This window comes from Vipera ursinii (assembly GCF_947247035.1).
Source record: "Vipera ursinii genome assembly, chromosome: 5".
Taxonomy (NCBI): Eukaryota; Metazoa; Chordata; class Lepidosauria; order Squamata; family Viperidae; genus Vipera; species Vipera ursinii.
This window is the reverse complement of record NC_139518.1, coordinates 29,033,575-29,045,759: the sequence shown is the minus strand read 5'-3', so window position 1 is coordinate 29,045,759 and position 12,185 is coordinate 29,033,575. Positions and strand designations below refer to the sequence as shown.

The window sequence follows — 12,185 nt, the reverse complement described above, 5'->3', positions numbered from 1 at the left end:
TTCAAAAATTTCTGCATTCTGCTTACTTTGGTTTATTAAACTAATGTCAACTAGCTGGACATTAACAGCAAAAGTACATTTTGCTGCATTGACATCTTTATGAGAGGAAATTAGGAGCAAGAACTTTTATAATTTTGCACTGACAAATCCAAATGGTATATTAACCTGAAAATTAAACCAAGAGAAACATTTTATTCACCTTTCATAGCTTCAAATATAGCTTGGTGAAGAATGACCCAGCAAAAAGGAAACTGGCACACTTTTAAGAAGCCAAATGTTCAAATTCTCAAAATCAGAACATAATTATTGTAATCTACTTTCTGTAGTTGGTTTGCTATTTTATTTACTTATTGGAATTTCCTTCATTAAAAAGAAAGAAAAAGGATTAGAAAGAGGACAATGCAATTTCAGATATTGTTTCCTAAATATTTTAGCCTTCTATAAGGCTAAAGCATTGTCACTCAGAATGTAACAGGGAAAACAACTGAGCAATTCAAATGAAAGAGAAGCCTCCGAGTGGTTTAGGCTTAGGAACCAGCAGGGTTTTTTCTTTCTTTTTTTTCTTTGTTGTTGTCTTGGTGGGTCCCAGATTCCTGAAGAGAGTGAATGGTGGAACTAGGAAGGCTGAAAAGCAGCATTTTATCGTACAGAGATTGATAGCTTCTTTCTAATTTTTTGCATGACATGACTTCCATGTAAAATTTTCTCATATTCACCACAGCCTTTGAAGTGTGAAAGCAGGAAGGATGAAATAGATGTGCTTGTTTTCTTATTGCAAATAGACAATTAAGATGGGTAATAAACTACTTGGACTGCACATTTAAATCACTCTGATTCTCTTCTTAGGAGCATTATAATTAATCAGAAATAACAGTAATATAAGATTACCTACGCTGAGAAGATGTTATCTTACCTTTTGCAGCATTGCGTTCCCTTGGTGTGCATTGACATTAAGCTGGCTAATTTCCCTTCTGTACTGATATTCATACACTTGATTTGTGATGTTGACAAGCAGGGTGGGTAAGCCAGGCTTGAGTTTATCACAGTTATAGACATTTCCAATTTCAAAGTCAGACGGAGCTGTGGCATACCGTAAAATTAATCCCATGATGAGACCTAGAGAGACAAAGACAGTCCATGAAAATGAAAGGTTTTTCCCCAAAGCAAAATGGATGCATATGCACATGTATGAGGGACAACTGGGAGTAGCTTTGGAAGCAGCTACTCAGGGGATACTCTACAAAGCACCTACTTTTGTATCAGTTATTTGCCCCACATAGTTTGAAACACTTGTTTCAGGTGATTTGCACAGCATCATGGCATATCAAAGCACAATACCAATAAATACCCATTCTCTTTTTAAAAAAGCATTTTGTGACACAGGTAAATTGTGCTAAAAATACTGAATAATGAAGCATTTTCCCCTGAGTACTGCATTCCTGCCTTTCTTTTGATTTTTTAAAATTAAATATTACTTACAAACAAAATTTCTCAATTAGTATGGCCAAAGGTAGAATTATGGAAGTTATAGATGACAGCACAAAGCTGGAGAAGGCTTTTTTTTAAAGGAAAAGCTCAGGTCATCAGCTTGCCTGTTGACCTTTAATTACAGAATTAAATGAGTATCAAACCCATAGCCCTTAAAAGTTTGTGTAATATATAATATTCCATTTATGGAATTCCATCCATGCTGTTTTCAAAAATGAAAATGCAAATCTTTAGATCAATATAGAAGCTCTACTAATTTTAGATGTATTGCCTACAATTTTTATGATAGTACAATATGCCTCTGCAAAGAAGACTCAGATTTTGATAGCAAGGAGGTGACAACCCACAGATCAATTGTCTGTGATACACAAGTATACTTATCTATTCTGACTTTGATCAAGTACAAGTATTTCATTTTCAAATGAAAAAGTTGTTTTATTTTTCATGCTTTTCTTTCTGAGTGATTAGTAACAGACTTGAACTTTTAAAATAACATATCTCTTCCATTATACTTCAAAGTTCAAACTATTATCACATGTAATAAAAGTATTATAGGTCTGCATGAGAATATGTTAGCAGTAGCAGTAGCACTTAGACTTTTATACTCTTCATAGTGCTTTAGAGCACTCTCTAAGCCAGACATGTCAAACACAAGGCCCGGGGCCCAGATCCGGCCCGCAAAGTGGTTTCATGTGGCCCACGAAGCCATCCTGGAAACAGTGAGGGAACGGCCCCCACTGCCTTGGCCCTGGCCCAGAGACCCTCCTCCTACCAGAGACCCTCAGATCTGTCCCACTCCTGCCCAGGCCCCCATAGGCACCCTTGATGCGAACAATGTAGAGCTGGCCATGCCCACCCAGAAGGCCATACACACTTTAGCCACGCCCACCCAGGCCACACCCACCCGGCCCCCTGAGGGCAGCCGCAATGCTGATGCAGCCCTCAATGAAATTGAGTTTGACACCCCTGCTCTAAGCAGTTTACATAGTCAGCATAGTCCCTTTAGTAGACAGTCCATCAATATGTGCAGTAAGTTGCTATGTAAAAAAAATTGATTGAACTATATTCTTTTGGTAAAAGTAAATCTGATCAGGTTTTTTATGAAATTAGAAAGTATTATTAAAACTAGAATTATAATTTTATTATCAAGAAGAAATACTGTTTGTCAAGAGTTAAGGAATAAATAATGATTCTATAAAATTCCTGGAAACGATGGTATATCTTCTGTTAGGGTAATCACAGGTAAGTGAAGAATGAATAGGAAATCAAGCAGGGACAAATCCACTTCCTTTCCAGAATGTTCCTATGTTTTCAGGGACAACTTTATTTTACTCTCTGATGATTTGCTGAATAAGAAGGGTTAAGGCAATCTGTTTGATTATATTAGGCTAAACTAATAATAGTAGCAGGATCAATTAAATCAGAATTGCTGATTCAAGTACAACACAAAACAAAATAAATATCAGCCTATTTCTTACCATACCTTACATTATTGTAGAGAAACTAATCCATTCATGAATATTTTAGACGGACAACCATGGGGATGCAACAGTCAGTAACTCAATAGCATGTTGAATTTGGAAAGAAATAGGAAAGTATTCAGACCTAAACACTTCTATAGTTTTTCTACATTTCTTCTTAAAACATTTATTTTTAAAAAAGCAAAGTAGAAGAAATAAAAAGGATATTTATTTTATTTATTTATTTTATTAGATTTATATACCGCCCTTTCCCGAAGGACTCAGGGCGGTTTACAGGGCATTTTAAAATCACACCAATACAAAATACAAAGTTAAAAGACAAATAAAAGATTAAATTATCCCTGAAAATAAAACCCCAGTTAAAATTCTCAGCCTGGGCCAGAGAGCTCAAAGAGCCAAGTCTTCAGGTCTCGGCGGAATGAACGTAGGTCAGGGGCAGTCCTGAGCTCCATGGGCAGCTGGTTCCAGAGGGCAGGCACACCCACAGAAAAGGCCCTCCCCCTGGGTGTTATCCGCCGGCAGTCTTTTACCGGTGGCACCCTGAGAAGACCCTCCCTCTGCGAGCGCACTGGACGAAGGGAACTTGATGCTGGCAGCAGGTGCTCCCTCAAATATCCCGGACCCAAGCCATTTAGGGCTTTATAGGTCATCACCAGCACCTTGAATCTCACCCGGAGGGCAACCGGAAGCCAATGCAGCTCACGGAGCAGAGGTGTTACATGGGAGGATCGGGAAACCCCCATCACAACTCGCGCGGCCGCATTCTGCACCAGTTGAAGCCTCCGAGTGGTCCTCAAGGGCAGCCCCATGTAGAGAGCGTTGCAGTAGTCTAAACGGGAGGTCACGAGCGCATGAGTGACTGTGCGTAGGGCATCTCAGTCCAGGTAGGGTCGCAACTGGCGCACCAGGCAAACCTGGGCAAAAGCTCCCCTGGTCACGGCTCCTATATGATCTTCAAAATTGAGCCGTGAGTCCAAGAGGACACCCAAGTTGCGAGCTCTATCAATGGGGGGGTAACACCTCACCCCCCATCATTAAAGGTGGAATAGTTTGGTTAGCCCAAGATGCCGATACGCAAAGCCACTCAGTCTTGGCAGGATTGAGACGAAGCCTGTTTTTCCCCATCCAGACCTGGACCGCCTCCAGGCAACGGGACATCACGGCAAGGGCATCGCTGGGTTGGTTCGGGGTGGAGAGAAAAAGTTGGGTATCATCAGCGTAACCACGAATGACCTCGCCCAGTGGCTTCATATAGATGTTGAACAGGAGGGGCGAGAGAACCGACCCCTGAGGGACTCCACAAGTGAGAGGCCTCGGGGTGGATCTCTGCCCTCCCATCAACACCGACTGTGAGCGGCCCAGGAGATAGGAGGAGAACCACCATAAAATGGTGCCTCCCACTCCCAGCCCCCTGAGATGTCACAGTAGGATACCATGGTCGATGGTATCGAAAGCCGCTGAGAGATCTAATAGGACTAGGACAGAGGAGCAACCCCTGTTCCGAGCCTGCCAGAGATCATTCACCAGCGCGACCAGTGCCGTCTCCATGCTGTGACCAGGCCTGAAACCCGATTGGTATGGGTCCAGATAATCAGTTTCCTCCAGGAACAGAGGAAGCTGATGCGCCACCATGCTCTCAACAACCTTCGACAGAAAGCGAAGGTTGGAGGCTGGACGATAGTTATTTAAAACAGCCGGGTCCAGGGCAGGCTTTTTGAGGAGGGGTCTCACCACCGCCTCCTTCAAGGTGGCGGGGAAGACACCCACCTTCAAAGAAGCAGTTATTACTGCCTGGAACCAGCCTCGTGTCCCCTCCCGAGCCGCATAAACCAGCCAGGAGGGGCACGGATCCAACAAACAAGTGGTGGAGCTCAGCCTCCCCATGATCCTGTCCACATCATCAGGGGAAACAGGATTGAACTCAGTCCAGATAACATGCTGAGGACCGTCCGATTCCTCCACGTCAGACTCCACCCAGTCAGAGTCCAAACCGGCCCACAATCGGTCAGATTCGGAACAGCTGGACCTCCAACTGCTCTCTAGACCCCGTCTCCGACGTTTCATCTCCCGGAGCTCCACAGAAAACCATGGAGCCCAACGGGATCTGCGACGGGTCAGAGGTCGCAAGGGTACAACACAGTTGAGTACCTCAGTGGCCGCCCTTTCCCAGGCATCCACCAAGACACCAGCTGGGCTGTGAGTGAGGGCGGTAGGTATAGACCCAACCACCATCTGGAACTGTTCAGTGTGAAAAACAGTTGTAAGAGACATTTTTTCAGTGCTGTTGAATAGTCACTAAATGAACTGTTGTAAGTCAAAGACTACCTGTATATAACATTATATGTAATACTCATTTAGTGATCACAGTGGGGACTGGCTACTTTGTCTTTATAGGAAGCAGTTGCTAAAATCACATGACTATGATTGTGCTTACAATTTTATATACAACATTTTCTGTAGTTGCCTAGCTGACAATAATAGCAAACATGTACATGATGTTATGAAGGTGGTAAATGTGAGTGTTGGTTGTAAAGTTACTTTTTTATTACTATCATAAATGTGAATTACCACTGTCCAAGGCAATTGCTAACTGAAGATTACCTGTAGATGTTAGCTCCAAGCAGTAAATTTTGAGGGCTTAGAGGAATGATATGTTGAAATCCATATTATTTATCACCAACTGAACAGATTTATACAAAAGGAAGAAGGAAAAATATTCAAGCTGTAGTATAGTACAATTCTTCAAACTGATTGGAAAACCTAATAAAGAATAATGGGTTGTGGAGCTTCACATTTCATTCTTATGAAATCAGCCCTTGCAATTGACACACTGAGCATGAGTTTTAAGGGAGATTCTCTGTGTTCAGCTGAACATATTTCAATCCTTTGCTTGGCCTATTCTTCAAAATGTATTAAGAGATGGTGCCCAAAAGAGCAGCATAGGGCCAGGATTTGCTATCTTGATTCTTCTCAAATTTGTGCTCTTGGGCTCACTTTTGCTTATTTGCTTACTTAAGGAACAAAGTCCTCTTCTAGATCTCTCTTCCTTGAAACCATAAATCGGCTGTAGCCATTTTTGCACACAGAGAAAACACTATACTTCACCTCCTCAGTAGACGAGCTTTGGGGTAATGATATATAGTTAGAAGATTTCAGGAATGCTTCAAAGCAGCCCTGCAAATCTTTAACAGGCTGTGGTGTTTCATATCCTTAAATGGGACCACTTCACCTCAGTTAGTTATTAGTTATACGCATCTACTAAATATTGCTTAAATAAATGGAGTACATGTTTGTAACTTCTAGAAGCCTAGCCAATGATGCAACATGCTGGGGGCTGTATTTAGCTGTAGCTGAAGGTCCAAAGTTTCCAACTGTGGCCTGTGTGTATATATGTATGTATGTATGTGTATACACACACACACACACACACACATTCATATATACATAGACATGCATATATTTTATTGTCTTATTTCATTAATTTGTCAGAACTGAAATATGCATAAATTATTCTTCTGTTTTTGAGAAGCAAAGCTCACCAGTGATTTAATAGTCAAACAATTGTTTTTAAAAACCAGCACATTCAAAAAAAATCCTGATAGGGCTCTGAATTTATAATATAGAAATGCAATTATAATTTATGCACTGAAGACAATTACAATCTATTTGTCCCTATAGGTATAACAATGCTGATTAACTATGTGAGTGAGATCTTGCTGCTTACAAAAAACTTCGTTTTCTCACTATGAGAGGAAATGAACATAAGCACACATTTTAAAAAAGAACTAATGCACATAATAACTTATAATTACATAGCATGTGTTCCTTAGCCGTGGTGTTTGAAGAAATCCTTATCCATATGAAACACAGGAAACCCACAGCATTTTTTTAAAAAAAGCAGTGTGTACAAATTATCTGGAGGGTTTCATTTTTCACTCTTTTTTTCAAGCTAGCAAAAACAATACACATGTTCAAGTTTCTGAAACTACATCAGAGCATGAAGTTGAACCCTGCAAATCTTCCTTCTTTTTAATAAAGACTTGATTTGCCACCATCTGTTATAATGATAGATAAATGTTACTCAATACGCTTGATCATACAGTTAAAACATATCTTCGGACCAGACTGGTGCTCTCAGTAATTTGTTTGGAAAGTTAATATGTTCAGTAAAAAGAATTTTGTTGGCAGTGTGTGCATGACATTTGATTCCTTGACAAGATTTCTTCTAACTTTTCGTATGAGAGAAGAAAACATGTGAAACAGAAAGAGATAGAATGAATAATTGCATTTTTCTTTATTCCACTGCTCAACAGTTCTGCAACTTTGAAATTAATGCATTTTTCTTGTTTGAGATTTTATTCACCATTGAGGTAAAATGTTTAATTAAGCACGCAGTGCAAAAAGTTTAAATGCTAAGCTTTTTCAATGAAAACACTCACCGTAAACCATGGCACCTCCTGTTTCATGCAAAAAGCGGAATCTGTGATTTTTAAACAGCCAAATTGTAAGGATCGTAAGGATGAGCAAAAAATTAAAGACCAATAGCTCCAGAGCACCCTGATGATAAAAATGGTCCTCATCTTTCATTGACTGCAGTTTCTTCAACTTCATCTTGCTTTATTAACACTACTCTAAATACTTTCTTAACAAAGTAACTGAAGATTGCTGAACTAAAGAAAACGTCACAGTTTAAATCCTGAATGCCTGCTTTTATAAAAGAAAGTCTAGACAGCATAAAAAAGCACAACAAACACATCTGCTTTATTTGCAGCCTCTCGGCACACTGCCACAGCTGAGAATTCAACTGGATTCTGGTTACTACTTCCTGTTTTCTTCTTAAAGCTGTCCTCTCTCATTTTCTGTCTTGAAGCTTCATCAATGTTTTCATTTTCCTTAGGGAAGGGAGGGACTGATTATGTTAAAGAACATAAATAAATTATATTTGTGTTATATTTACATCAAATATAGTGGCCACTACTGTTTAAAATTTTAAAGCTTTATCATCACTATAGCAGGACTAATGTACTAACTCTGGGTTAAATTACTTAAATCACAGGCCTGGATTTGCAGCATATATTGGTATCTTGTTGGACTATCTGTTGGGGATAATCTTTACTGTGATTCTGTGGTATCTGAGTAAGACACTCTAGTCAGCATTGATAGTGTCCCAGTTCTTAAATCTTGTTAGATCCTGCAGGACACTATGTTTTCCTCTGGTACTTAAAATTTCTATGAAATCTCTGACTACTGGGAGAAAAGTAATATGATGTTGGCACCACTAGAATTCTGGACCAAATTGAAAAAGCCACGAAAAACCTGAATCAGTCAGAATGGGACAAAACAAGATCAGATGAAATATAGTCAAGATAGAGTTGCTATTTGTAAATAAACATCTGGGCATTTGAAAATCTCTGACCTGATCATTACTATAATATTCCTACCTGGACCAGGATACCATGGTGACTGGTTTAAGTTTTAATATGGTTGAACAATTGTATCAGATTCAATGCTTCGGAACGGACTCAACATCTATAGTTAGTCCAGAATGCAGCAGCCATACTGTTGGTGAGGCAACTCTACCAGTGTAAGATAATTTATTTTAAGGCTACAGCACTGCTTATAATTAAGTTTATGCAGTGCTTTTTTTTGTAGAAAAAAAGGTGCCGGAACTCACACACGTCATACAACCTGCCTTGCCTACCCTACAAGGTTTACCTTTGTAGTTGAAAAAAAAACCCTTCAGTTTTTAGTGTATCTAAAAGACTAGGATTTTGTTCAAGGTAAGTTAATACTATTAATGTTACCATGCACAAATCCATTGAAAAAAGGTGCTGGAACTCCGTTCTGGTGTGTTCTATGATTAAGAAAGCCCTGAGTTTATGGACTCAGGGCAGAAGGCCAGTTATAATTTATAAAACTGTATAAAATATAGCAGCAGAAAAAATGAAGACTCTGTCTATTTGATCTAAGTAACTTAAGAGTGCCTGCTAGCATCAGTTTTCACCCCATCTGTTCTTTCAGGTCTTCCACAGCTAACTCTTAGGAGGATGAATACTGCAAAATACAATACAATATATGAGAAAGGAATGATTCAGCCGTCTAGTTGGCACTGCTCTGCTTTTCAGGGAATAGCACTTTCAAAAAAACAACAAAAACCCCCCTATATCCTGGGAAGATATGTAAGAGAGTACAATCTGATAAAATAGCACATTATATACATTACTTGTTTGCCTTGCTTAAAGCCACAGAAGCATACCAAGCACACGAAAAATGAAGAAGATGAAGAAAAACTCCCTTCTCTCCAACTTCCATTGGAGCAAAAATGAAGTGAATATAAGGGATGAAGATACACTATGTAGATGAAGACAATCATCTACATCATCAGCACAGGTTAAATGGTTATTTGAGAATTTAGGATGGATAAAATCTTTGTCTGCTTCTAATTATACCACTGGAATCAGTTCATTTTGGATCTTTTCCTTTCCCTGCCTCAGTTATCATCAGTGCATCAAACATAACATTAAGTATAATAAGGGAGGAGTTTGAAGGAGACATGCAGTTAGGCCTATAACTTGCTGGACTTGGGAAGATTGAAAAGCATCTGGAGATCCTCATGCTTTCAGTGATATCATAGGGACTGCATCAAAGTTCAGCATTGTATTCGAACCAAGGAAACTATTTTCTGACTTTCTGAAAGAAGTTTCCATGTGGGGAGTTAACAGAAAATGGCTAAGTACATATTTACTACATTCCACAATATTTTTTTCTTAAGCAGTGAATATAAGTTCAGCCATTGCTGATTAGCTCTCCATTGGAAATAAGCCCATGTCTTCTTTGGGAAATTTATGAACATATGAGACCCAGACTGCTAAAATTAGATTATAAAGTAGGTCTTTCTTCATTATACAAAGCCCTTCTCCTGGCACTACTTACCCCATAGCCAAATCTAGCAAACAAAGCAATATTGACCAAGGAACTGTATTGGTGTTCTTCACTTTTTCCAGAACTAATTCTTCTATAAATGATTTCAGATTTAGCTGGAAATAACCTGCATTTAAGATGTATAGATGTTCATGTTTTAAATGCCAGTACATGTACAGATTTCCATTGGTTGGAGAAGAATTTTACAAATGGAGGAATATCGAAGAGAGGCAGAATACTGATAAACATAACCCCACAAGAAAAATATCTTGACTATTTCTTGACTAGTTCTATTTCAAAACAGAAGAGAAATAACCAATGAAAATCCTTAGGCTTTTATCTCTGGCTATTCTAAAAATCAGAAAAAAATCTGAGAAGAAAACTCTTTAAAGAAAAATAAGAGCTAATTCAGAAAGATGTCAAATAATTCCATGACTAATTTGTCAATTATTATGTTCAACTGGCAATTGCTGAAAATACAGTTTGGGTATAACATTTAAACCACATTTTCTGAACATTTTCATTGTATTAATATGGGTTTGATTCAGAAAGAGTAAGTTCCATCCATCCAAATAGGTGTTCTATCTTTTGTTCTACTATAGTTCTAATATGGAATAACAGAATGCTTTAAGAGAACACAATTTATTGGTTATTTCTTTTCTGTTCTTAAATAGAACTAGTCAAGAACTAGTCAAGAGATTTTTCTTGTGGGGTTATGTTTATCAGTGTGAAAAGATGAAAATGGCTGTCTGCTGACTTACTGGAAATAAAAAAAAAGTGTAAGGTGAAAGAATTTATCCAGCTAATCAGTGAGTTCAAGAGAAAAATAAGAAGAGTCAATGAATTAAATCTCATTCCTCCATTTTTTTTTCTTTATAAAGTGTTAACTACTGCAGTTGTCTCTCTTGGTGTAACAACAACACAAAGATTTTTAATCATGCCTTGAGTCCTTACAGCTGTGCAAATTTTACCTTTTTCTGTCTCTCTGGAATCAAAGATAATTGCCTGTTTCTTTTCTTGTATAGTAACATTTATTCATATTTCCCTGAAGAGAACTCAGACATATATAATATTCCAATAGTCAAAACAAGTTGGTGTTAATTTTTTTTTTAGCAACAGAAAGTCACCTTACACAGATCCAGGATATATGGAAAGGAATATTGCATTTGTGATTTTTGTTCATTTGACAACATTATGAATGTCAAAGCACAAATCTCCTAAAAAATGAATTTTGTTAATACTTTTGACATTAAAAATTCCAAAGCTCCTTGTTGTATTTTTGCAACTTGAATACATTAGCTTAGCAATTAATGCTGAGAGCAGTTTGGTATACTGATTAAGGAATTAGATGAGCAACTAAGAGACTGTAATTTCTCATTCTTCTTTAGACTGTGAAGCTGGATGAGTGACAACCCTGCACAGGCTTCTTTTGTGGACAAAACAGGAAACAGAAATAAATAAATATATATCCTGTACCTTAATAAATGTATGTGTTGCATTCAAGTATTACAGGCACCTAGGGAAGTTGGATAATTCAATTTGATCCATATTTTGGGTAATTTGTACTGTAGTCTAAAAAGTGCAGAGTGAGCGCCTGTTACTCGTCCCAGCTTCTGCCAACCTAGCAGTTCGAAAGCACATAAAAATGCAAGTAGAAAAATAGGGACCACTGTGGTGGGAAGGTAACAGCGTTCCGTTCGCCTTTGGTGTCTAGTCATGCCGGCCACATGACTATGGAGACGTCCTAGGACAAGTGCTGGCTCTTCGGCTTTGAAACGGAGATGAGCACCGGCCCCTAGAGTTGGAAACGACTAGCACGCATGTACGGGGGAACCTTTACCTTTACCTTACTAAAAAGTGCATATCAGAAAAATTATACTTGACTTAATTTTTCAGGTTTTTTTGAGTTCAACATTTGTCCAAAGCTGGAACCCCCAAATGCATACATTTTGTTTATGTTTAAAAAAGTGGTGGGATTCAGCCAGTTCGTACCACTTTGGCAGAACCAGTAGCTAATTTTTTGTTGCCCAGGTCCAGAATGGACTTCCACAAGTGGTATTTGAACCAGTTGTTCACATATTTGAATCCCACCACTGGTTTAAAAACTCTCATGGCTATGTAGAAATGTGATCAAATACAGTAGGTGTTCTTTCTCATATACACACACACACACACTAAGTACAGAGCAGTATAGGTTGAACTGAATATGCCAACAGTCTTCTGTTAATATTGTCTGTGATGTGATATGCCATGTTTCAATTTATGCAATAAATAGTGTTTATTTTTATTTCTATT

At 38.5% G+C, this 12,185-nt stretch overlaps 1 protein-coding gene across 1 annotated transcript in view; it reads right to left on the bottom strand.

The window, feature by feature from the left end:
• SLC9A9 (solute carrier family 9 member A9) overlaps positions 1-7,675 on the bottom strand; it is a gene marked incomplete at its 3' end in the record, with an annotated part of 228,259 nt that extends 220,584 nt beyond the window's left edge. The window contains exons 1-2 of the mRNA XM_083364697.1: positions 7,409-7,675; positions 914-1,116 (exon numbers count right to left, since the gene is read on the bottom strand). Coding sequence (XP_083220823.1) covers positions 914-1,116; positions 7,409-7,580 — 375 coding nt within the window. The 5' untranslated portion in view covers positions 7,581-7,675. The remainder of the gene's footprint in view (positions 1-913; positions 1,117-7,408) is intronic.
• Positions 7,676-12,185: the final 4,510 nt, after the last annotated feature.